Genomic DNA, 25,907 nt, shown 5'->3' on the forward strand with positions numbered 1-25,907 from the left:
GGGAGGAGAAGATGGCGATGCGACGCAGCACGCGCAGCTCTCCAGTGAAATAATATCGTATTTGTGAGTAGGATGCCATGCACATTCTGATTTGATGAAGACAGACGTGAGGAGCAGAAGAACATCTGGAGAAATTTCTGAAATGCCGGTTCGCTGCCGCTGCTACCGTGCAATCGAGAATCTCCGGAGGAAAGGCCCCAAAATCCCCGGCATTGCCTGCTGCTGGCGACCGAGGCTGAGGTCGAAGCGTTCAGATAGAGATGGTGCTCAGTACTTGGTGTCGGAGGGCTGATCAGAGCTCAAAGTTTTCGGATGACTCAGAATCGGACTGCAGTCGGGCATGGCAGGGAGAGTTTTCTTCCTTTTCCCGTCTGCATGAGATGAGGGACGTTTGAGAGACTTTGAACTTTTTTACTGTGCCATGGCCTGTTCTTCATCAAGTTATGGTATTGTTGCACTGTTGTAACGGTATGTAATAATTATGTGGCTTTTGTCAGTTTTTCACTCTTGGTCTGTCCTGTGTTTCTGTGATATCACACCGGAGGAATATTGTATCATTTCTTAATGCATGCATTACTAAATGACAATAAGAGAGGACTGCGCGTCCTCATAATCTAATCTGATCTAATCTAATCTAAAATGTAATACAGTGGAATGACGCAAAGTGAAAACTAAGGTAGTATAAAAAAAAGTTAAAGTGAAAATAATGGAAGAGATAAAATTAAGGGTTCAAGAGTTTGGCCGTATCACTGGGAAGGGGTGGCTGGCCTCTGAGGTAAGTGGTCCTGGGTTTGAATCGGGGCAGCTCCTTGCAGGCTTTCCATTCATACTAGGTCGAACACTGAGCTAACAACTCGGCCCCAGGAAAAACTAGACAAAAAAAAATGCTCAAGGAAGGGCAAGTCACCGTCCGATGTGCCTCAAGGAAGAGCAACCGGCAAGAGGTATGAAGGATGTGATGGTTCAGAAGTAGATCGATTTAATTTCCCGCTATGAAGATGCCAGAACTGAGAGAGTGCAGACATTTTGACGGTTGTAAGAATGTGGGAGATTTTAGAGATAGAGAGAGATATCATCATGAAAAGATTTGCAAGTCAGATTTTAAAATCCGGACACTAGGACATTGATAATTAAAGCTTGGAGAAAATACTGAATTCAAGCAAGCCATTGATTAGGTGGAATTGTAACCAGTAATTGTCATCCAATTATACAACCTTAGAAAAACAGGAGTTATGAATTATTAAAAATACAAAAAAAAGAGAATTTCTGATATGCTAACTAGTTTCAAAACTTGTGTGTTTATACTTAGAAAGGACTGAATGGAAGGTTAAAGAATCCTTTTAAAATTATGAGAAGATTGGAGAGTGACTGATGAAAGATTATTTCTATAGACTGGGCACTCAACAACAATATTTTTGAAATTGACCCTTAAAGAGCCAGTGGAGAGGTTATAATTATTGCTTTCAACTAATAGTAAAGGAAGGGTATGTCACATCCGGAGTTTCTCCGGTTAGCGGACAATTTCCTGCTGCGTAGTGGGGAACCGCGTACGAGGCAAGTTACAGCAGTGGTTTGCCATTGCCTTCTGCCGGGTGAGTTTCCAAGGAGATCACCAGCTCATAACCCAGCACGGATGGAAAGCGTGCAGGGGAGCCGGCTGGATTCGAACTCGGGACCTTTCATCCCGAAGTCCAGCACTGATGCCACTAGGCCACCACGCCACCAGCCAGGTCAATATCAAAATGTAATTCAGTGAACCAATATAATAACAATTTGATAGGATAAATACTTGAAGAAGTATCAGATAAAAAGATTGAAAGAGGTGGTGAGTAGAGTAAGAATAATCCTTCATGTAGCAAAATGGATTGAGAAGTAACAGTAGCCTCTTTTGTATCATAGAAAGATTTTTAAAGATTAGCTTTATTTAACACATGTACATTGAAACTAGAAACACACGGTGAAATGCTTCATTTGCGTTCAATGACCAACATAGTCCGAAGATGTGCTGTGGCAGCCCACAGCTTACTATCCCTCCGTCTCTGCCACCCGAGGCGCTCCAAAGATTCAAAGGTTCAGTTATTATCAAAGTGTACAACTCTGAAATTCTTCTCTGGATAGCCATGAAGCCAAGAAAGAAACGGAATCATCAACCCCCAAATCCTCCCCCCCCCCACACAGAAGAATGAACAAAAATGGAACAGGCACATCGGCCCCCAAATCCCTTAAGCCTGGTTTATACTTCTGTGTCAAAGCGTCGCCGTAAGGTCTGCGTTGCTGCAAAGCCAACGCGGAACCCTACGCAAGAGCTTGCGTTGCTGCGGTGCACACCTCTCCCAAAATGTACTACGCGCTGTGGCAACGCAGAATGCAACAACTGTGATTGGTCCGCTTGGTAGCATCGCATGTCATCCTACGCTGCAATAGCTTCCCATTGGGCGACTGAAGGGCAGGGAGGAACTCTGGCTGCAGTGCTTTCCATAAAGCCTTACAGACCTCCGAAATTATGGAGGACACATTTCGCACGAAAAAGACGCTCGCGTCTTGTTTACCCCGAGTCTACCATGACCATGAAGTCTTGCGCGGGCAGATGAGTGCGCATGCATGACGTGCACGCATTGCCGAGCGATGCAGACACACCAACGCACAAGTATAAATACTCACAACATGCGTAGGCCACTTGCATAGGTTACGGCGTGCAGTTAACGCAGAAGTATAAACCAGGCTTTACCCCACACACGAAGAAACGAGAAAGATTAAGCAAAAAACACAGAATATAAAAGACTATATGATGGAGAAAATAGTCTATAGTTCAAGTCCACATCCAGAATGCAGAAAACCTGAGTAATATTCTCCGTGCACAGCAACAGGCTCTCCCCTCCCAGCTCACAGAGTGATCTCCAGCTACTAAAAGGCAGGCAACTGGTGCTCACCTTCCACATTTGTCTCAACGTTTCAACCTCCCTCATCGCTTTAATTGGTGAAATGTGGAAGCTTTGGATGGCAGAATGGAGTTGAACAACAGCTCACGCCCCATCCCACAGCCTTCTCGCTACGAAGTTTGAGTAGGCTGCCTCTGTTTCCCGCAATCCTCTTAGAGACTGCAGAGCACTGAAGTGACGAAACGAACCCCAAACTTCCACATTCGCCTCAATGTTTCAACTCCCCTTTTCACTCAGTAAAATGGAGTCAAATATTGACTCACAGCCTGCCTCACCATTCCCAACGTCCCTTTCTACTGCTAGATTTATGACCTCGCTCTCTGTTCTACGTTGACAAATACAGTTCTTTGCAAGGGTCTTAGGCACCCTAGCAACGTATATGTACCTCAGACTTCTGCACAGTACTGTAAATTTCCTTTCTCAAGATTCAATCTCCTAAATTCCAGAGATCACAACCATAGTATGTGTATTCAGTGACATTTGGAGTCCACATCCCTTAACAAATAATCCAAAGTTTGGTCACAGAACAAGATTCTTAAAAGGCAAAAGAGGTAAAAAGAGTTGGAGATCAGAATCAAGTGTGATTACTGTGAAATTTATTGTTTGGCAGCAGCCTTACAGTGCAATACATTTAAAAAATTACCATAGTTTAATTTAATGTAATTTATTTATTATTTAGAGATACAGCATGGAATAGGCCTTTTCAGCCCAATGAGTCGTGTCACCCAGCAAACCCACCTATTTAACCCTAGCCTAATCACAGGACTATTTACGATGACCAATTAACCTACCAACCGGTACATCTTTGGACTGTGGCAGGAAACCGAAATACCTGGAAGAAGCTACGCAGTCATGGGGAGAATGTACAAACGCATTACTGACAGCACTGAGACAGAGCTCCAGAGTCCGGAACGACCCAGGCTGTAATAGCATCACTCTGTCACTGGCCCAGGCAGTTGTTCACACAAGCTTCAAGATCGCCACCATCGGGCCAGTGCCAAAGCATTCCACTGCCACGGGCCTGAATGACGTCCACCCAGTTGCACTCACCCCCACCATTGCAAATTGTTTTGAGAGACTGGTTCTATCACATCTGAAATCTTGTCTGCCCACTACCCTGAACCCCCATCAATTTGCCTATCACACCAACAGGTCAACAGAGGACGCCATCTCCACGGCACTTCACTCTGCCCTGACCCACCTGGACAGTCCCAACTCTTACATCAGAATGCTGCTCATTGACTTTAGTTCAGCATTCAATACTGTGGTCCCCTCCAAGCTGATCGCCAAACTTCGCCAGCTTGGTATCAGCTCATCCCTCTGCAATAGACCTTGGACTTTCTGACTAACAGACCCCAATCAGTTAAGTTAGACAACCTCCTCCTCCTCCACTCTCACCCTGAAAACTGGCGTGCTGCAAGGCTGTGTGCTGAGCCCTCTTCTGTACTCCCTTTTCACCTATGACTGCGTCCCTGTACATGGTTCTAACTCCATAATCGAGTTCACAGATGACACCACGGTGGTTGGCATCAGAGGGGATGACGAGATGGCCTACAAGGACGAGGTCCAGCACATGGCCATGTGGTGTGCTGACAACAACCTGGCCCTTAACACCCAGAAGACCAAGGAGATCACTGTGGACTTCAGGCATTCCAGGAGCCACACTCACATCCCCATCTACATCAACGGAGTGTGTATCAAGCTTCAAATTCCTTGGCGTCCACATTTCCGAGGATCTCAACTGGTTCCTGAACTCCTCCATCCTGATCAAAAAGGCGCAACAGTGCCTTTATTTCCTGCAGAGCATCAAGAAAGTTCACCTCTGTCCCAGGATACTGACGGACTTTTACCGCTGTACCGTTGAGAGCATACTCACCAATTGCAACTCAGTGTGGTATGGCAATTGTCCTGCATTGCACTACAAAGCACTCCAGCGTGTGGTGAAAACTGCCCAGCAGATTATCGGCACCCAGTTGCCCACCATTGAGAACATCTACCATAAACACTGCCTGGGCAGGGCGAAAAACATTATCAAGGATGCATCTCACCCTAACCATGGACTTTTTACTCTCCTCCCACCCGATAGGTGCTACAGGAGCCTCCACTCCCACACCAGCAGGCACAGGAAGAGCTTCTTCCCTGAGGCTGTGACCCTGCTGAACCTCACATCACAGCGCTAAGCAGTATTGCACCCATATTGTACTGTCTCAGTACTTTTACATTTGTGTGCTGTAGCACTTTTTTTATTCACAGTTATTTTGTAAATAACACTATTCTTTGCATTTCTGGTCAGATGCTAAATGCAATTCATTGGCTTTGTATCTGTACTCGGCACCATGACAATAAAGTTGAATCTAATCTCATCTAATCTAATCTAACCACTACATGGCAATGGTGACCAAAGTTGTAATGAGAATGTTTTAAAACTGAATAAATAGGCAAGTGAGGTAATACATAGTACAAAAAGAGAGTAGAATAGTGAGGTTAAATTCCAGAAACAAGGAGCAAAATGCAAACTACTGCAGGAGTTCAATAGGTTGAGCAGTATCTGTGGGGGGAAGCAGATAGTTGACAATTTGGGTAATGACCCTGCTCAAATTGTGAACTTGTATTTGCAGAGTTTGTCTTCTTTTGCATATTGGTGTTGGTCATTCTTTGATTATATTGTATTTCTTTGTTCTACTGTGAATGCCTGCAAGAAAATGAATCTCTGGGTTGTATCTGGTGACATACACATATTTTAATAATAGATTTACTTTGAACTTTAAACTTTATCCCTCTGCCTCCACAGATGCTACCTGACCCCTGAATCCCTCCTGCAGTTTAATTTTTGCTCTAGGTTCCAGCATTTGCCTCTCCCATGACCCCAGAAGTTAGGATTTTGCAGCTGAAAGCACGGCATTCAAAAGTGAAGTAATAATTACGAGTTCAGGATTGGAGGAGTGCCAATATACTACAGAGTTGCAGGGTTGAAGGAGATCACTGTGGTGGAGAGCGGAGCCGCTTTGCAAAACTTCGAAAACAAAAAAGTAGGAATTTCTAAAGCCAAGATTTAAATGAACTTTCAGACAACAGTGTTATAAATGACTGTTTTTACAGAGAGGAGAATAAAGGGGTAGGGCCAGACCAGTAAGGTAAAATCTTCAAAATGAAAATTAAAGTTCTAATCAGTCACGAAAGATCATGAACACAGCCCAGCACATCACACAAACCAATCTTCCGTCCTTGGACACACTTTACACTGCACGCTGTCAGAGCAGTGCTGCCAGGATAATCAAGGACACGACCGGCCCAGCCAACACACTTTTCGTCCCTCTTCCCTCCGAGAGAAGGCTCAGGAGCTTGAAGACTTGTACGGCCAGAATTGGGAACAGTCTCTTTCCAACTGTGATAAGACTGCTGAACGGATCCTGACCCGGATCTGGGCCGTACCCTCCAAATATCCAGACCTGCCTCTCGGTTTTTTTCACTACCTTACTTTCCATTTTCTATTTTCTATTTATGATTTATAATATAAAATTTTAATATTTACTATCGATTTGTACTCCAGGGAGCGGGAAGCGCAGAATCAAATATCGCTGTGATGGTTGTACGTTCTAGTATTAATTGTTTGGCGACAATAAAGTATAAGTCAAATTCTGTGAGCAAAAAAAAAAATCCATTGAATTAAGCTAGACGTGAAGCACCAAAAAGAATTAAAATTGAAATTAGGAATTTTGAGGATTGAAATTTTGGAAAAGTAGAGAAATAGAGAAGAGAATGATAAGGACAGAAGACGATCATAGTTTCATATTACTGTGATTGATATTATTGCATTTACCAGGATAAGACGCAAGAAAAAATACAAATTGCTTTTAGATTTACATTTTATTTAAGCCCTTCCCTCTGAGTCCAAGTCATCGACTCATACAGTGTGAAACGGGTCTTTTGGACTAACTAGTCTATGCCGGTCAAGACAACCATGTAATCTGGGGTCATTCATCTGTTTTGGTCCATATCCCTCTAAACCTTTGCTGCCATTGTACCCATCGAAGTGTCATTCAAATGCTGTTAGTTTACCAGCTGGTGGGTCGGATTGAAAAGGTCAGGATGTTGGGGCCAGTGTTCAACTTGCTGCTCAGGAAGTTTACTCGTCCCTACACCGAACTGAAGCTCTGGCCTGCAACTAACGGGCCCCTGGATCAGCTGTGACTTGCTTCCTGGCTGTGAACTCGTTTTCATCAACTTTAGTTCTGAATGTTATTTCCTTACTTTTACTGTTTGCATGATCTATCTTTTTCTCTGCACACTGGACGTTAGGCAATCTTTTTTAATGGGTGCTGAATCAGTGCTGAAGGAGGGTCTCGGCCAAAATGCTGACTGTTTATTCACTTCCATTTGAGGTTTGTGTTTGTTGCTTCTTCACTTAAAGTTGGCTTTCTTTTTCCATTCCTAGGAAAGACATTCTGAGGTTTCTGGATGCAGAGAAGGACATTTCAGTGCTGAAAGGCAGGCTGAAGCCAGGGGATATCATCCATTATATTGTTGACAGGGACAGGACTCTGAATATATCCTACAGCCTGTACAAGCTATTGCCAAAGATATCGCCAATGAAAAATAAACACTTCAAACAATGCGCAATTGTTGGGAATTCTGGAATTCTGCTCAACAGTGGCTGTGGACAAGAGATTGATGCTCATGAATTTGTGATAAGGTAATACTAAGGGTTTAATAAGATAATAGGCCTTGAAAAGCAAAGCTCTGCAGATGCTGGAAATCTGAGATAAAAGCTGAAACTGCAGAAAATACTCAGCAGGTCAGAAAGCATCGGTGGAGAGAGAAACAGATGACATGTCATCTAAGTGGGGAAAATTTAGAAGAACATTCTAAATATTCCCAGATCTGCTGAGAATTCATTGATTGAAATGTTAGTTCTGCTTCTCCTTCCACAGATGCTTCCTGAATGGAAGGTAACATACCTGTTTGGAGCAATAAGGAAAGTTGACAAACACTAAATATCCTACTTCAGGTGAAGGAAGTGCTGCATTTTAATGGATAGAAGAATGGTTAAGTTACTGGAACGAGTAGCAGAAATGGGTCTTTGTCTGGCAATATATAATAAGTTTTGTGCTAAAGGGTTGGGCCTCAACATTGTATAAACTATAAGAATAATTTGGGCAAAAGCATTGAAGATGTGATTGCCAAGTCTGCTGAGGACACAAAGGTAGGTAGGGAATGAAGTTTTCATTGATTGTATTGTATTTCTTCCTCCAGAAGGACCACCACCTTGCCATTGGGTTTGGAGGCTTGCATGCCTCAATGACCCAGAGAGCTATTCTGGCTTGAGTCAGGGCTTTATGCTTTGGATCTTGGTAGGGTCACCCATAAGAAACAGGTCAAAGTGCGGAGGCCAGATTAAGAATGGTCTACCAGTCCTCCAGGTTTGGGAGTTCAGCTCAGGGTGAACAGCCTTGACTGGTAAAACAAAATTGTTATGGAAACAACAAAGAATCCTTCCACATCTGGGTGGCCAAAGACAGACAGAGATGGAAGACCTTCATTGCTCCCTAAACACCAGTGGCATAATGGGCATAAGTAAATAATTGTATTTCTGTGTTTTACTATGAATGCCCACAAGAAAACGAATCACAAGGTAGTATATGGTGACACATATGTACTTCGATAATAAATTTACTTTAAACTTTGCAATGGATTCTTTCCATTGCAAGTTGATGATCAAGGATGTATGAAGGTTACAAAGGGGTATAGCTAAGTTATGTGATAGGGCAAAGATCTGGCAATGTGAAGTATAATGTGGGAACATGTGATGAAAGATTTCATAGAGCAGAAAGATATGAGTGCACAAACTGGAAAAATCTCCTATGCTGGTACAGCAAACAATTAGAAAAGTTAACCAGAATGTTATCAATGCCAGGTACATTGATTAGAAAAGCAGGGAAGTGGAGTGAGTTTACAGAGGAAGCTGCAGGCGGATACATTACTATATTTAATAGACTTTAGAAGGGTACAAGATAGAAAAGGTTTAGTAAGATATGTGCCAAACGAAGGCAAGTAAGCTTAGTTCAGATAGACATCTTGGTTGGCATGGATGAGTCGGGCTAAGGGCCTGGTTCTGGGCCGCATAACTCTATGACAACACTCAGTCACTACTTTTTGAAGTACACCTGCTCATTAATGCAAGTAGCTAATCGACCAATCATGTGACAGCAACTCAATGCATAAAAGCGTACAGGTGTGGTCAAGAGGTTTTGTCTTTGCTCAGACCAAACATCAGAATGGGAAAGAAATGTGATCTTAGTGACTTTGACCATGGAATGATTGTTGGGGTCGGACGGGGTGGTTTAAGTATCTCAGAAACTACAGATCTCCCGGGATTTTCATGCACAACAATCTCTTGAGTTTGTAGAGTTTAGTGTGAAAAACTTTAAAAAAAACATCCAATGAGCAGCAGTTCTGTGGATGAAAATGCCTAGTTAATGAGAGAGGTCAGAGGAAAATGGCCAGACTAGTTCAAGCTGATGGGAAGGAAAAAGTAATTCAAAGAACCACACATTACAACAATGGTGTTTAGAAGATCATCTCTGAAAGCACAACACATTGAATCTTGAAGTCGTAGGCTACAGCGGTAGAAGACCTTCTCCGTGGATTGTCACCTTGTCGCGGTGGAGAAGCTTGTGTGGTCCTGAGATCCTGAGAGCAATGCCGTCTGGAGCTATGCTCCTGGTAGGGTCACCCATGGCGGTAAGGTCAAGGGTGAGGTCCCTGACAAAGAACAATCCAACCAAGACCTCAACGGAACAGGCCGACGAAGTTACTTCAAACTCAATGGCTGTGAAGGTGGATGAAGGCTGCAACAAATCCATCAGCTCCAATCGTCGTGGTTTCCATGCCATTGGAATCAGTTGGTTGATTTGTGAAGTATCGTGTGCTTCTTGGAGTGCAACATCAAGTACACGTTAAACAAATACACGCACAGACGTCTTCACTCTGTACGGTATGAAGACCATCATCTTGAACCTCGAGGGATAGCCACAACGACGAGAAGACCACAAACATACAAGCAGCGGTCGCTTCATTAGCTAACTAATAAAGTGGCCACTGAGAGTACAAAACTGCCAAAACTTTAAAACAGCTGGCGTCTGCTGGAATTTACCACCTGTAGTTGGCTTCAGGTCAAAACAATGGAGATCATCTTTCAGCAGTAGCTTCAAACTTGTAAAATGCTTTGAGGTATCCAGAGGATGTGATGTTACTATCGAACTGCAAGTGGCTTAATTGGCCACTGTAAGCTGCCTGAGAAAGTTGGTAGCATCTGGGGGGAGTTACTGGGAATGTGAAAGGGATAGGCTATAGACAGCATAGCTCAGTGCTCTCAGCTCTGCTCAGCTCCACCCAGCCCCTGATTTTTGCAGCTCAGGGCTAGGGAGAGAAGGCACAGAGAATTGTCCTGTTCCGTCTGGAAGAAGTTGACAGGAACCTATCCCACCAGTCCTAAAATCTTGTTCATATTGCGGGCTGTCCATAAGATTGATTGTCACATGTACATCGAAACGTACAGGGGGATGTGTCACTTGCATCAACAACCAACATAGTCCGAGGATGTGCAGGGGGCAGCTCCCAATGGTCGCCACACTTCCGGCATCAATATAACATGCCCCCAAATCGCTAACACTAAATTGTACATCTCCTGGAATGTGAGAAGAAACCAGAACACCAGGAGGAAATGCACGTGGTCATGGGGGAGAATGTACAGAAGCTTTACAAGCAGCAGCAATTGAACCCTAATCTTCCGATTAATGGCACTGTAAAGCATTACGCAAACTGTTACACTACTGTGCCGTCCCAATTGTAACCTAGGCTGTTGCCAGGCACTTGTAACCTAGGGAAGAGCTGTAAATGAGAAGTTAACGCACAGACCAAGTCATCAACAAATCGTAATTTTTAAAAAAAGGATCTAGTTCTTTCCCGGTGTATACCTGGCTTGAAGCAGAAGAAGAGTTTATTTGTCAAATCACAATTTCTAAACTTTTTATTTTTAAAAATGTAGTAACATTTAACTGTCCTAAACTATAGTCTTTCTGAACTAGGTGCATTTCTCCTCTGAGTACAGTGGTGTGAACATACCATGTCGTGCAAAAGGGCATTTAGTAATCTGATCACAACGTAATTCAGGGGTGTAGATGTCAGTGTCAGCCATCTTGGAAGTTGTTGTTAACAAATGTCGCTTACAGCCATGACCACTTTATTTACTCATTCTATGTCAAGATAACCCTGTGCACTATAAAATTCAGAATTGAGATTAATGATATTTTTAAAAAAATGAATAAAATCCTGGTGTTTATTTTTTAGAAGAATTCCCGAAAGGCTGCTCCGGGGTTTCAGCTCTAAGGACTCAATCTGGTTCGGAATGCTGTTGCTTGCTTATACTGTTTGCAAGATTGTGTTTTTTTAATTGGGTTCTTCTGGATTTCTTGCTTTGTGGCTGCCAGTGAGCAGACAAATCTCAAGGGTGTATAATTTATACATACATTGATAATAAATTTACTTTGAATCTTGAATTGAGATGAAGTAAAACAGATATGGTAAATATGTACAGACCTTGGTTAGACCATGATGAAGAGCTCTATATCATTCATATTCTGCTCTTACACTTCCTCGCTGTTCTAATGTGATGAAATAATCTGACTGGTCAGCATGCATAACTAAGGAAGTTCTTGCAGAGAGAAGTAAATAGTTGGAATTCCCTACCCTAGAGGCTTGTAGAATATGGATTGCTGGAGATACTTAAAGGAGAGGCAGATAAAATGTACTGTTGTAATGAATCAATCTGTGCGAATGGTATGCAAGTCAGCTTTTTCATTGTACCTCGGGACCTCAGCAAAATGGTTAGCACAACACTTTACAGTACCAGTGACCCAAGTTCAATTCCTGCTGCAAGAAGTTGTACATTCTCCCCATGACCACATGGGTTTCCTCCAGGAGCTCTGGTTTCCTCCCACAGTCCAAAGACATACTAATTGGTAGGTTAATTGGTCATTGTTAATTGACCCATGATTAGGCTGGGGTTAAATCGGGGATTGCTGGGCACCGCAGCTCAAAGGGCTGGAAGGGTCTATTCTGCACTGCATCTCAATAAATAAATAAATAAACATGATAGTAATAAACCAATTTGCCAGTTTTCACAATAAGAACACAAAGAATGATACCAGTACCGAGAAATTATTCCAACTGCCAGAAAAAGCCTGGAAAATGATAGAGGTTTCAACATTATGAAGAGATTTGATAGATTAGATATAGAGAGAGGTAATATAATAATTCCAACAGAGAGTCTGGAGAAAAACTATCTTGCCCCAGAGGGGTAAGAATATGGGACTTGCTGTAGCTCCTTTTCTACTTAGTGTTACAGTCATTGTGTGATCAAGACAATATATTTGTTTCAACTATTTCCTTTAATTGATGTAGTTAAAGTTTGGTATGAAAGGATATGTGGGTAGTGCTAAGGTAGAGACACACGAGCCACTATCTCAGGACAGCAGAAACCCCGCGATCAATCCTGACTTTGGGTGCTGACTGTGTGGAGTTTGCATGTCCCCCTGTGACCACACGGGTTTCCTCCAGGTGCTCTAGCTTCCTCCTATATCTCGAAGATGTGCACATTGGCTTAAAAAAAATAAAGAATAGATTAGCTTTATTTGTCACAAGTACAATGATATGTGGGCACGTGGCTAAGTGGTTAAGGCATTGGACTAGTGACTGCCTGAAGGTCGTGAGTTTGAGCCCCAGCTGAGGCAGCGTGTTGTGTCCTTGAGCAAGGCACTTAATCACACATTGCTCTGCGATGACACTGATGCCAAGCTGTATGGGTCCTAATGCCCTTCCCTTGGACAACATTGGTGTCATGGAGAGTGGAGACTTGCAGCATGGGCAACTGCTGGTCTTCCATACAACCTTGCCCAGGCCTGCGCCCTGGAGAGTGAAGACGTTCCAGGCGCAGATCCATGGTCTTGCCAGTCTAACGAATGCCTTTATTACAATGATATATACGTCATTGGCATCGACGACCCAGCACAGTCTGAGGTTGTGCTGGGGGCAGACTGCAAGTGCCACAATGCTTCGGGTGCCAACATAGCTTGTGCACAACTTATTAAACCCTGACTAAGCTATACGTCGTTAGAACGTGGGGGGGGAAACCGGAGCATCCTGAGGAAACCCACGCGCTCACGGAGAGAAAGTACAAACTCCTTACAGACAGCGATGGAATTCAGAATCAGAATCAGAATATAAAGTTTAATATCACTGACATATGTCATGAAACGTTGTTTTGCAGCAGCAGTGCAGGGTAATACACAAAAAACACAAAGAATTACAATGGGAAATATAAATTGAAAATTAAATTCAATATGTAGTGGAAGGGAGCTAAATAAAAATAAGGTGGTTTTCATGGGTTGACTCATTGTCTGTTCAGAAATCTGATGGCAGAGGGGAAGAAGGTGTTCCTGAGTGGTTGAGTGTGTGTCTTCAGGCTCCTGTACCTCCTCCCTGATAGTAGCAATGAGAAGAGGACATGTCCTGGGTGATGAGGATCCCTAATAATGGATACTGCCATCACCTTTTGAAGGTGTGTGGGGAGGCTAGTGCCCATGATGGAACTGGCTGAGTTTACAAACTTCTGCAGCTTTTTCCGATCCTGTGCAGTGGCCCCTCCATACCAGACAGTGATGCAATCAAGTAGAATGCTCTCCATGGTACATCTGTAGAAATTTGTTGGAGTCTTTGGTGACAGAACGAATCTCTTCAAGCTCCCAATGAAATATAGCTGCTGACATACCTTTTTTGTGATTGCAACAATACGCAGGGCCTAGGAGAGACCTTCAGAGACATTGACACCCAGGAACTGGAAACTGCTCACCCTCCCTACTGCTGAACTCCGACCTTCTGATTGCTGGCACTGTAAAGCCATACGTACACTGACCGCTAGGTTAAACTACCCCTGTGAGTAGATGGGTGGTAGTATTTAAGGCAGCTGATTTGGATGTGAGAATTCACTAAAATAGAATTAATGTAAATGAGTAGTTGATGGTCGATGTGGACGTGGTACTTGTTTCTTTACAGTGTGTTTGCATTGTTCTATGTTAAAGGAGATTAGTTGATACAAGATAGAAGCTAGAATGTAATATGAACCCTAGCCTAAACTAAATGGGCAGAACGGCCTGTTTCCCTGCTCTGAAGATTATGTGACTGATGCACTATCAATTACTCCAAAAGACTGGAAGTAGAGTAAATACTGAAAGGCTTTTATTAACAGTAAATGGACCCACGTCCATGCTGAGTATCTGTCCTGGACTGAGGGAGGAGAAGTGACACAATCGCCTTTATTCAGGGGTCTGTGGGAGGAGCCACAGGAGCAGTCAGCAGAGGGGTGTGTCCAGACAGGTAACCCAGTTACAACCTATATACCTGGTTTACCACAGTGACACTTTTAAACTTGCAGACTGCAGCCCAGTAGTCTACATGCAAACATCAACAACTGCCGTATCTCCTGTGGGCTGTCCTTCACACTCCCTGGTTGCCTGGCATTTTACAGTCATACCTAATGCTCCTCCGATCATTTAGAAATTCCTGAACTGTCAGGCACATTTCATCTCATTTCCACTCTTGGACTTAGCAGCTGGAATCTCCTGAGAACGTTGGATTAAGTCCCAACATGCAGTTCAATTGGATTAGCTGGTTCCTGCTGCCTCTCAGTCTGGAATGAAATTGATGGATCTGTGTACATCAAAATCTCAATGGACTCTTCTGTACTTGTCTTCATGTATACATTAGAGCAGAGCCTCTTGTCTATAGAGAATCCCACTAAAATTTTCTTCTAATAATACTGTACTCTTCAAGCTTCTTTCTTGCATGTTCATTCCATTTGTAATCTATTAAATGTAGTAATTACCTCAATATGAAAGCCTTCTGAAAACTTAATCTTCCTTGATTCTAACCCTGCTCTGCTCTCCTAAGAGGCTATTGTGTGAGTGAACAATCCCGATGGCTTCCTACCTGAAGTATTAACCAATGTATTTCAAAACTGAAGCTGTAAAAGGGCACAGACTCAGAATTCAAGGATGTCCCTTTAGGACAGTGATGAGGAGGATTTCTTTAGCCAGAGGGTGGTGAATGTGTGGAATTCATTTACCCAGATGGCTGTGGAGGTTGAGGCATTAAGTACATTTAAGGTAGAGGTTGATATGTGCATGATTGGTAAGGGTGTTAGATGCCATGGGAAGAACACTGTAGAATGGGGTTGAGAGGGAGAATATATCAGTCTGAATGGTGGAGCAGACTTGATGGACTGAATGGCCTAATTCTGCAATGTCCAATAGTCTTATTGCGTGTTCACTGTTTTCCTCTATCTTCTTCATGTCCTTTCTTTCCTTTTCCACTCTGACTTTTTATTTTCTTTCTCCCTCTCTGTCGTGACCTTTCTAAGTCAAGGTTGCACAGGGTGGTGGAACAAGCTTGGTGAGAGGCCACTTTCTAAACATAATAACTTGCAGTTGAGAGACGCACTTTGAAATTCTTCTGTGCGTTGGGTTTTCCTTTGACGTGTCATGCAAGCTTTGCTTCCCTGGCTGCTGGAAATTAATCTCTTCATATAATTTTATTGATGCTTATTCGGAAGTTGAACTTCCTCATTTACATTATGGCTGTAGAAAACATTAAGGGTCAATTTGCTAACTCTAAATATACACTCAGTGGCCACTTTACTAGGTATAGTTATACCCCTGCTCATTAATGCAAATATCTATTCAATATTTTATAAAGCTGTAACTATTGTGCTCGATATTGGGGGAGAGTGCAGAGAGTACACCAGCACAGCAGCATGCAGGCTATTCAACTCAACTTTATTGATAACCTTCCTTGTACAATATGTGAACTCCTCCCATGTGGGAGCAGCTGTGAGGCATAGGGTTAACCCATTAACTACCATAACTGAAACACTCAATTTCAGTGAATATATTTTCAATGCAGTTCCATAGACAAGTAGTACATGCCTAGTTTCCCTTTTTGTTTCAAGAAGAGGAGATGTTACAACCATATAACAATTACAGCACGGAAACAGGCCATCTCAGCCCTTCTAATCCATGCCGAACTCCATAAGGCATTGGTAAGGCCAAATTTGGAGTATTGTGTACAGTTCTGGTCACCAAATTATAGGGAAGATGTCAATAAAATTGAGAGTACAGAGGATATTTACTAAAATGTTGCCTGGGTTTCATCTCCTAAGTTACAGAGAAAGGTTGAACAAGTTAGGTCTTTATTCTTTGGAGTGTAGAAGGTTGAGGGGGGACTTGATAGAGGTATTTAAAATTATGAGGGGGATTGATAGAGTTGATGTGGATAGGCTTTTTCCATTGAGAATGGGGGAGATTCAAACAAGAGGACATGAGTTGAGAGTTAAAGGGCAAAAGTTTAGGGGTAACATGAGGGGAACTTCTTTACTCAGAGAGGGGTACCTGTGTGGAAGGAGCTTCCAGCAGAAGTGGTTGAAGCAAGTTCAACGTTGTCATTTAAAGTTAAATTGGATAGATATGTGGACAGGAAAGGAATGGAGGGTTATGAGCCGAGTGCAGGTTGGTGGGACTAAGTGAGAGTAAGAGTTCAGCACAGACTAGAAGGGCCGAGATGGCCTGTTTCTGTGCTGTAATGGTTATATGGTTATAACATCCCCTCTTCTTGAAACAAAAAGAAAAACTAGGCATGTACTACTTGTCTATAGAACTGCATTGAAAATATATTCACTGAAATCGAGTGATTCAGTTCACTTCACCCATGGCACTTAACGTGTGCTCCTTACATAAGCATAAAAAAGAATTGCCAAAAATATAACTGTCTTTCACTTTGTTCTTAATAGTCTCGCACTGTCTTTGGTTTCCTCCTTTTTTTCACTAATTCCTTTTTTTTAACAACAGTCTCATTTTGTGAAATGGCTTTAAAAAACATCATTGGCTTTAAAAAAACACTGAATCTAATTGAGGTCAGGGTAGACTACCTGAGCACACAGGAGATTACTCTGTCCTTTAGTCACTTGTCCCAAACTATGAGACTCAATGTGAACTCCTCCCATGTGAGAGCAGCTAAATGAGTGGCATAGTATTAACCCATTAACTACCGCAACAGTAATATGAAGTCCAACTCTTATTCTCGAGTAAAACCTTCAGATACTATACCCTGTTCCCAGACCCTCAGACCCTCAGTACTGGTTGCCCAAGTCCATCAGTGTCTTGCCCCTCCACCTCATAAGAAACTGAAAAACAAACAATTAAGTACAGAAAATGATGACAACATCCAGCAGGTCAGGAGACATTTGTGGAGAAATAAAACAGAGTAGATGTTTCAGATCGAAAACTTTTTGAATGCTGACTGACAGGTTCAAGGCTCTCCTTCGGGCAACAGCTTATCCCCACCTACAGTAATTTTATTTATAAAGAGATGGTGAAATCAAAATTCAATATTTCCAATGTAATATTTTTTAGTCTGGCGATGTATCCTTGTCTGGAAAACATCCTCTCTCTCCTTCGATGCTGTCAGTGGATGGTGCTGCATTTTGTGGTTTGGGCAATGTTTAACCAATGTAATTTGCAGATTGGACTCAGTAATTCATGTTATGATGAATTTCTGGTTTTTGTTTGCTGTCACATGATTGGCTGATTAGATGTTTACATTAACAAGCGCATATACCTAATAAAGTGGCCACTGAGTGTGTAGTTTTGCATGATTGCTAAGCGGTCTGACAATTGCCCTGTATAAGAAAGTTACGGTTTTATATGTAGATCCTTTCAACTGAATATGAAACTGGAAGGTAAACAAGCTCTTTTAGAACAATAATGGAATTCTGGTAGGATTCAGGAGCTGACCCTTAATAAGGAAACTTGTAACTTTAATTATCTGAGTAACAGGATTTTCAAAAGGCTGAAGACAGGAAAAATTTAAAGACACAAATGACACTGAAATGCTTTCATTAAGTCCAACAAGAGTGGGCGAATGACAGGTTAATTGTTAGTGTTATTGTTTCAGGATGTCTGACCACTCCTGAAAACTTTCAGCATCTTCCTTAAATAGTCTATGTGACAGTAAATAGCCACTGAAGCAAAGAAGTGAGCTGATAATATCTGATCAAGAGTATTGGTAGTGCAGCACTCCCACTGAGGTTCGTTAGAGCTTTACCCTGAATTATATGTTTGTGTTCTGAAGTTTGTCTTGAAACTTCAGCTTCTGTGTTCAGGGTCACAGACTCTGTTGGATATCAAGGAATTGTCCAGTCAAGCATAACCACAAGAGATCCTGCAAATGCTGGAAATCTTGAGCAACACACACAAAAGGCTGGAGGAATTCTGCAAGTCAGGCAACATCTGACAAGATGGGCAGAACTCAGCATGGTTTTGCATACGACAAGACAGGCTGAACTCAGCATGGTTTTGCGTACAACAAGACAGGCTGAACTCAGCATGGTTTCCTTAAAGGAAAATCCTGCCTGAAAAACCTATTGCAAATTCTTTGAGGAAATTACAAGTAGGCTAGGCAAGGGAGATGCAGTGGATGTTGTATATTTGGATTTTCAAAAGGCCTTGGACAAGGTGCCACACATGAGGCTGCTTAACAAGATAAGAGCCCATGGAATTACGGGAAAGTTACATACGTGGATAGAGCGTTGGCTGATTGGCAGGAAACAGAGTGGGAATAAGGGGATCCTATTCTGGGTGGCTGCCGGTTACCAGTGGTGTTCCACAGTGGTGTTGGGGCTGCTTCTTTTTATGTTGTATATCAGCGATTTGGATTATGGAATAGATGGCTTTGTGGCTAAGTTTGCTGATGATACAAAGTAGGTGGAGGGGCCGGTGAGGAAACAGAGAGTCTGCAGAGAGACTTGGATAGATTGGGAGAATGGGCAAAGAAGTGACAAATGAAATACAATGTTGGAAAGTGTATGGTTATGCACCTTGTCAGAAGAAATAAAGTGGCAGACCATTATTTAAATGGGGAGAGAATTCAACGTTCTGAGATGCAACGGGACTTGGGAGTCCTCGTGCAGGATACCCTTAAGGTTAACCTCCAGGTTGAGTCGGTGGTGAAAAAGGCAAATGCAATGTTTGCATTCATTTCTAGAGGAATAGAGTATAAGAGCAGGGATGTGATGTTGAGGCTCTATAAGGCGCTGGCAAGACCTCACTTGGAGTACTGTGGGCAGTTTTGGGCTCCTTATTTAAGAAAGGATGTGCTGATGTTGGAGAGGGTTCAGAGAAGATTCGCTAAATGATTCTGGGAATGAGAGGGTTAACATATGAGGAACGTTTGTCAGCTCTTAGACTGTACTCCTTGGAGTTTAGAAGAATGGGGGGGACCTCATTGAAACATTTCAAATGTTGAAAGGCATGGACAGAGTGGATGTGGCAAAATTGTTTCCCATGGTGGGGGAGTCTAGTATGAGAGGGCATGATTGAAGGGCGCCCATTCAGAACAGAGATGCAAAGAAATTTTTTCAGCCAGAGGCTGGTGAATCTATGGAATTTGTTGCCACGGGCGGCAGTGGAGGCCAAGTCATTGGGTATATTTAAGGCAGAGATTGATAGGTATCTGAGTAGCCAGGGCATCAAGGGTTGTGGTGAGAAGGTAGGGGAGTGGGACTAAATGGGAGAATGGATCAGCTCATGATAAAATGGCGGAGCAAACTCGATGGGCGGAATGGCCGACTTCTGCTCCTTTGTCTTATGGTCTTACGGTCTTATCTGTGAAGGAGAATAGACAATAAGTATTTTGGGATGAGATCCTTCATCGGGTTTATTCTTCTCCATAGATACTGCCTGATTTGCTGAGTTCCTCCAGAATTTTTGCGTTTGTTAACCACTCAGTGTCCTTTTTTAGCTTTCAATATTAAGATCCAGCACAGTGCTAGAATCAGGGATAACAACAAACGATTAATTCGCAAATTAATTTGTTTTAAGGTGTAATCTTGCCCCAGTTGAAGAGTATGCGCAGGACGTCGGACTGAAGACTGACTTGGTGACTATGAATCCTTCTGTGGTGCAGCGTGCATTTGAGGATCTGAAGAACGAGATGTGGAAGGAGAAACTACTGCACCGGTTAAAGATGCTGGACGGCGCCATTCTCTGGATTCCAGCGTTTATGGCCAAAGGGGGAGAAGAGCGTGTGGAGTGGGTGAACAACCTCATCATAGAGCACAAAATCCACGTTCAGACAGCCTATCCGTCACTAAGGCTTCTACATGCAGTGCGGGGGTAAGTACCAACTTCGCTCTGGAACCCACATGCTACTGGAACAAAAAGCCTCCAAAATACATGCAACACACACAAAGTACAGGAGGAACTCAATGGGTCAGCCAGCATCTATGGAAGGAAAGGGATAGTCAACATGGCTGGCAGAGACCCTTCACCAGTCCAGGTGAAGGTTCTCAGCCCAAAATGTCAAACAACACCAGTGAAGAGTCTTGGCCTGAAATGTTGACCAGTTCATTTCCCTCCATAGATGCTGCCTGATCTGTTGGGTTCCTCCAGCATTTTGTGTGTGTTGCTCATGATTTCCAGTGTCCGTAGTCTCTTATGTGTCTCCAAACTGCATGGTTGATTTCACTGTCTACATAGAATTATGAAAGGGGGAGATAGGGTAGATAGCCATAATCTGTTTCCCATGGTAGAGGTGTCTAAAATGGGAGTATAGGCTTAAGGAGATAAGGGAGCTTTATGGGGGATCTGAGGAGTAACATAGGAGGCATGGTTAGCGTAATGCTCCTTACAGCCCAACGACCCAGGTTCAATTCCACCGCTGTCTGTATGTTCTCCCTATGACTGTGTGGGTTTCATCCAGTTGCTCTGGTTTCCTCACACATTCTTAAGACAAGATGGATTAGTAGGTTGATTGGTCACAGGGGTGTAATTGGGTGGCCCGTTACCGTGCTGTATCTCTAAAGAAAAAGCCTTATCACACAAAGACTAGTTAGTACCTGGATGGTCTGTCAGAGCAGATGGTGAAGGTAGGAACAGGAAAAGGAGAAACAGGGCCATCAGTACAGGTACCTGAATGAGCAGGGCACAGAGAGCACATTTTTTGAAGGCATTGCTTCCTCAGAATTTTGTATTGTTTATGATTGACCACTTGAAGCTGAACAAAAATATCATTTCAGACGATGTGTATCACGTAGGAATTTGGGGAAACAAGAAATTAACTTTTATTGAACACAATACATTTAGTTGCATAACGATGCTGATGCTTTTCATTTGTATTCAGTGTCTGAGGCTTCTCGTTTAAGTGTCTGACAGTAATCAGACACCATTGATGGATTCCAGTTGCCCTGATACCATTTCTCCATGACCACAATGTCCTGGTGAAACCTTTCACTATGCTCGTCACTGGCAGCGCCAGGATTTGTAAGGAAGAAGTCTAAATGGGAATGCAGAAAATTAATCTTTAGTGACATGTTGCACCTCATGGTTTTTTAATGCTTGAAGCATATTGTCAACCAGCTACACGTAATCTGATGCTCTGCAGTTGCCAACAAAATTTTCAATAGCATCCTTGAGTGCCTTTCATGTGATTTTCTCTGGTCCTGCTAGAAGTTCTTCAAATTGCTTGTCATCGATGACCTGTCTGTTTTGTGAACGAACAATATGCCATTCTTAAACTTGGCATCAAAGTTATTCTGACTTGAATTATAAATTAAAATAACAAATATAGGCAATTTCAAAAAATGTTGCGTGATAGAGAAATTCCATGGAGTTTTTCATTATGAACAGTCCAAAATCCATAAGATCTGCCCAAAAGTGTTCAGGAAGCAAAATCTCTGTTGTCCAGTGTTATTAATATTCATGATGGTCAGCATGGACACGGTATACCACAAGATCGATTTCAGTGCTTTACAGTTCAATGACCGGTAAAGTCATTGCCCTACTGGCATCTCCTGAGGAAGGCTGGCCTCATTCCTGTCACAGGCTCAATGTTCTGTTCGAGGCAATAAATGAAAACCTCACTCTGGTCGCAATCTCAAAAGAGATTGTGGTTATAATGAGGGCATCCATATCAACACTGGTGGAGATTCACTGTGGCCAAAGTGACTCATTTGTCCCTTCATGGAGAATGTTCCAGCCAGCAATGCCGTTTGAAATCATTTAATCAGATTGATTTATAAAAATGTCTCAGATTCAGATTCATTTACTTCTCACATGCACGTCGAAACATACAGCAAAATGTGCGTCATTTGCGTTAAAAACCAACACAGCCCAAGGACGTGCTGGTGGCACCCTGCAAGTGTTGCCACACATTCTGGCACCAATATAGCATGTCCAGTTGGAAGCTGATATCAGGAATTGTCGTGGAAAGCCCAGTTTGATTTTTGCTCTATTAATATGAATGAGCGAACAATTGTTCAGCATGTGCTTCTGCTCATTCAATTGTCAGGTGTACGCCTTCATACATAAGGTGCAGTTGCTCAATAATTAGCAGTAGAAACCCAATGGATTCTCCCCTGACTAATGCAAGGTGTTTGAGGCTAATTTGCTGCCTCACTGACCAAACCCAGTACAACGGCAACTCACATTTATATAGTTTTAACCGTAGCGGAAAGTCCCATGTTGCCTCACGAGCACTTTATCAAATATCCAGCCACGTAAGAAGATTACTAGAGCAGGTGACAAAAATCTTGGTCGAAGTAGTGGATTTTAAGGATGAGAGGAAAACTAGGAGGCTAGGACCTTGACGTCTGAGATCAGAGCCACCGGAGATAGAATGATTAAATCTAGGGCTGTTTGGGGGGACTTTAGAGACGGAACAAAGAACAGACTCTCTGGGCCACAATGTTGTGCTGAAGTAATTAGTCAGCTGAAGTAAATGTCTAATCTAATTAATCCCTTCTGTCTACACTATGTCTATATTCCCTCCATTCCCTGCAGATTCATGTAGTGTCGAAGAGCCGCTTAAACACCTCTTTGTACTTGCCTCCACCACCACTCCTGCTAACTCCACCACAACTCTGTGTGTAAACGAAAAACTAGTCCAGGACATCTCCTTTGAACTTCTCCCTTCCCACATTAAATACATGCCCTTTAGTGTGAGACATTTCGAAGATACCAATTCTCTACTCTATCTATGCTTCACATTATCATATAAACCTCTATCAGCTCTCTCCACAGCCTCCACCATTCCAGAGAAAACAACCCAAGTTTGACCAAGCTTTCCTTATAGTACATAAACTAACCTAGGCAACCCCCTGGTAAATTCTTGTGTGCCCGCTCCAAAGCCTCCATAGCCTTCCTATAACAGGGTGACAAGAATTGAATGTATGCTCCAGATGTGTCCTTTTTGGAGTATTATAAAGCTGCAACATAACTTCTAGACCCTTGCACTCAATGCTTCGACTAGCAAAGGCAAGCTGGCCACACACCTTCTTTACCATCATATCAACCTCTGCAACCACTTTCAGGAATCAATGGACTTGACCCAAGGTCTCTCTGTGCACCATTAATAGAGGAGCAAAAGGGTAAAAGAGAGGTAAGGGTTGATATTGGACCACTGGAAAATGATGCTGGTGAGGTAGTAATGGGGCACAAAGAAATGGCAGGTGAACTTAGTAAGTACTTTGCTTCTGTCTTCACTGTGGAAGACACTAGTTGTATGTCAGAGGTCCGTGAGTGTCAGAGAGCAAGAGTGAGTGCCATTGATATTACAAAGGAAAAAGTGCTAGGCAAACTGAAAGGTCTTAAATTGGATAAGTCACCTGGACCAGATGGACTACCAGGACGCATTGATCATGATCTTTTAAGAATCACTTGATTCTGGCATGGTCCCAGAGGATGGAAAATTACTCTTTCAGAAGGGAGGAAGACAAATAAGAGGAAATTATAGGCCAGTTAACCTAACCTCAGTGGTTGGGAAAGTGTTGGAGTCCATTATTAAGGACAAGGTTTTTGGGGTACTTGGAGACTAATGATAAAATAAGTAAAAGTAAGCATGGTTTCTGTAAAGGAAAATCTTGCCTGAAAAATCTGTTAGAATTCTTTGAGAAAGTAACAAGCAGAGTGGACAAAGGAGAGGCAGTAGGTGTCACTTACTTAGATTTTCAGAAGACATTTGATAAGATGCCTCACATGAGGCTGCTTAACAAGATAAAATCCTATGGTGTTACAGGAAATATACTGGCATTGTTAGAGGAATGGCTGACAGGCAGGAGGCAACGAGTGGGAATAAAGGGGATCTTTTCTGGTTGTCTGTCAGAGACTAGTGGTGTTTGCCCCAAACAGTCCTTCCAGGTGAGGCAACACTTCACTTGTGAATCTGTTGGGGTCATCTATTGCATCCGGTGCTCCCGGTGCGGCCTCCTCTACATCAGTGAAACCCGACGCAGATTGGGGGACCGCTTCGTCAAGCACCTCCACTCCGTCCGCCACAACAGACAGGATCTCCCGGTAGCCACCCACTTCAACTCTGCTTCCCATTCCCATTCAGATATGTCCATACATGGCCCCTCTACTGCCATGATGAGACTAAACTCAGGTTGGAGGAGCAACACCTCATATACCATCTAGGTAGTCTCCAGCCCCTTGGTATGAACATAGAATTCTCCAAATTCCGGTAATTCCCTCCCCCTTCCTTCCTCTATCCCTATTTCACATCACCTCCCTCATAGTTCTGCCTCCGTCTACTACTGCACATTGTTCTCCTGCCAATCACCTCCCTGCTTCCCCTCCCCCACCCCTTTGTCTTTCAAATTACTGTTTTTTTCAACTACCAGCGTTCTTCAAACGCTCCCCAAAGTTCTTCCTTCAGTCCTGACAAAGAGTTTCGGCCCAAAACGTCGACTAGTCTTTTCAACTGATGCTGACTGACCTGCTGAGTTCCTCCAGCGCATTGTGAGTGTTCCTTTGACAACAGCATGTGCAGATTATTTTGTGTTTACGACTAGTGGTGTTCCTCAGGGGTCAGTATTGGGACCGCTACTTTTCACATTATTTGTCAGTGATTTAGATGGTGGAATTGATGGCTTCGTGGCAAAGTTTGCAGATGATACAAACATAGGTGGAGGGGTAGGTAGTGCTGAGGAAGCAATGTGATTGCAGCAGGACTTAGACAAATTGGAAGAATGGGCAAAAAAATGGCAGATGAAATACAGTGTGGGGACATATATGATAACGCATTTTGGTAAAAGAAACAAAGGTGCAGACTATTTTCCAAATGGAGGAAAGATTTAGACATCAGAGGTACAAAGGGACTGAGAAGTCCTCGTGTAAGTACTCCGAGAAGGTTAATTCACAGGTTGAGTCTGTGGTAAAGAAGGCAAATGCAATGTTGGCATTTATTTCAAGGGGAATAGAATATAAAAACAAGGAGATAATGCTGAACCTTTATAAGACGCTAGTCAGGCCACACTTGGAGTATTGTCAACAATTTTGGGCCCCTTATCTCAGGAGGGATGTATTGTCATTGGAGAAAGTCCAGAGGAAGTTTGTGAGGATGATTCCGGGAATGTAGGGGTTAACATGAGCATTTGGCAGCTTTGGGCTTGTACTCACTGGGAACTTAGAAGATCTCATTGAAACCTACTGAATGTTGAAAGGACTAGATAAGGTAGATGTGGAGAGGATGTTTCCTCTGTTGGGGGTATCAGTAATCAAAGGTCACAGCCTCAAAACTGAGGGGTGACCTTTTAGAACTGAGGTAAGGAGGAATATTTTTAGGCAAAGAGTGTTGAATCTGTGGAATGCTCTGCCACTGACTGTGGTGGAGCCCGAGTCTGTGGGTATATTCAAAGTGGAAGTTGATAGATTCCTGATTGGTCGGGGCATCAAGGGATATGGTGAGTGGACAGGTGTATGGGGTCAGGGATCGTCCATGATCAGATGGCAGAGCGGACTTGATGGGCTGATTGGCCTAACTTTGCTCCTATGCCTTGTGGTCTTATGGTCTAACAAACACAAA

General features: G+C 43.0%; 1 protein-coding gene across 1 annotated transcript in view; it reads left to right on the forward strand.

Annotated features, from left to right (window-relative positions):
* LOC140209439 (alpha-2,8-sialyltransferase 8B-like) overlaps positions 1 to 25,907 on the forward strand; it is a 64,137-nt gene that overhangs the window by 27,970 nt on the left and 10,260 nt on the right. Inside the window, exons 4-5 of the mRNA XM_072277691.1 lie at positions 7,375 to 7,632; positions 19,928 to 20,221. Coding sequence (XP_072133792.1) covers positions 7,375 to 7,632; positions 19,928 to 20,221 — 552 coding nt within the window. The remainder of the gene's footprint in view (positions 1 to 7,374; positions 7,633 to 19,927; positions 20,222 to 25,907) is intronic.

Source organism: Mobula birostris, chromosome 14, assembly GCF_030028105.1.
Source record: "Mobula birostris isolate sMobBir1 chromosome 14, sMobBir1.hap1, whole genome shotgun sequence".
Lineage (NCBI taxonomy): Eukaryota > Metazoa > Chordata > Chondrichthyes > Myliobatiformes > Myliobatidae > Mobula > Mobula birostris.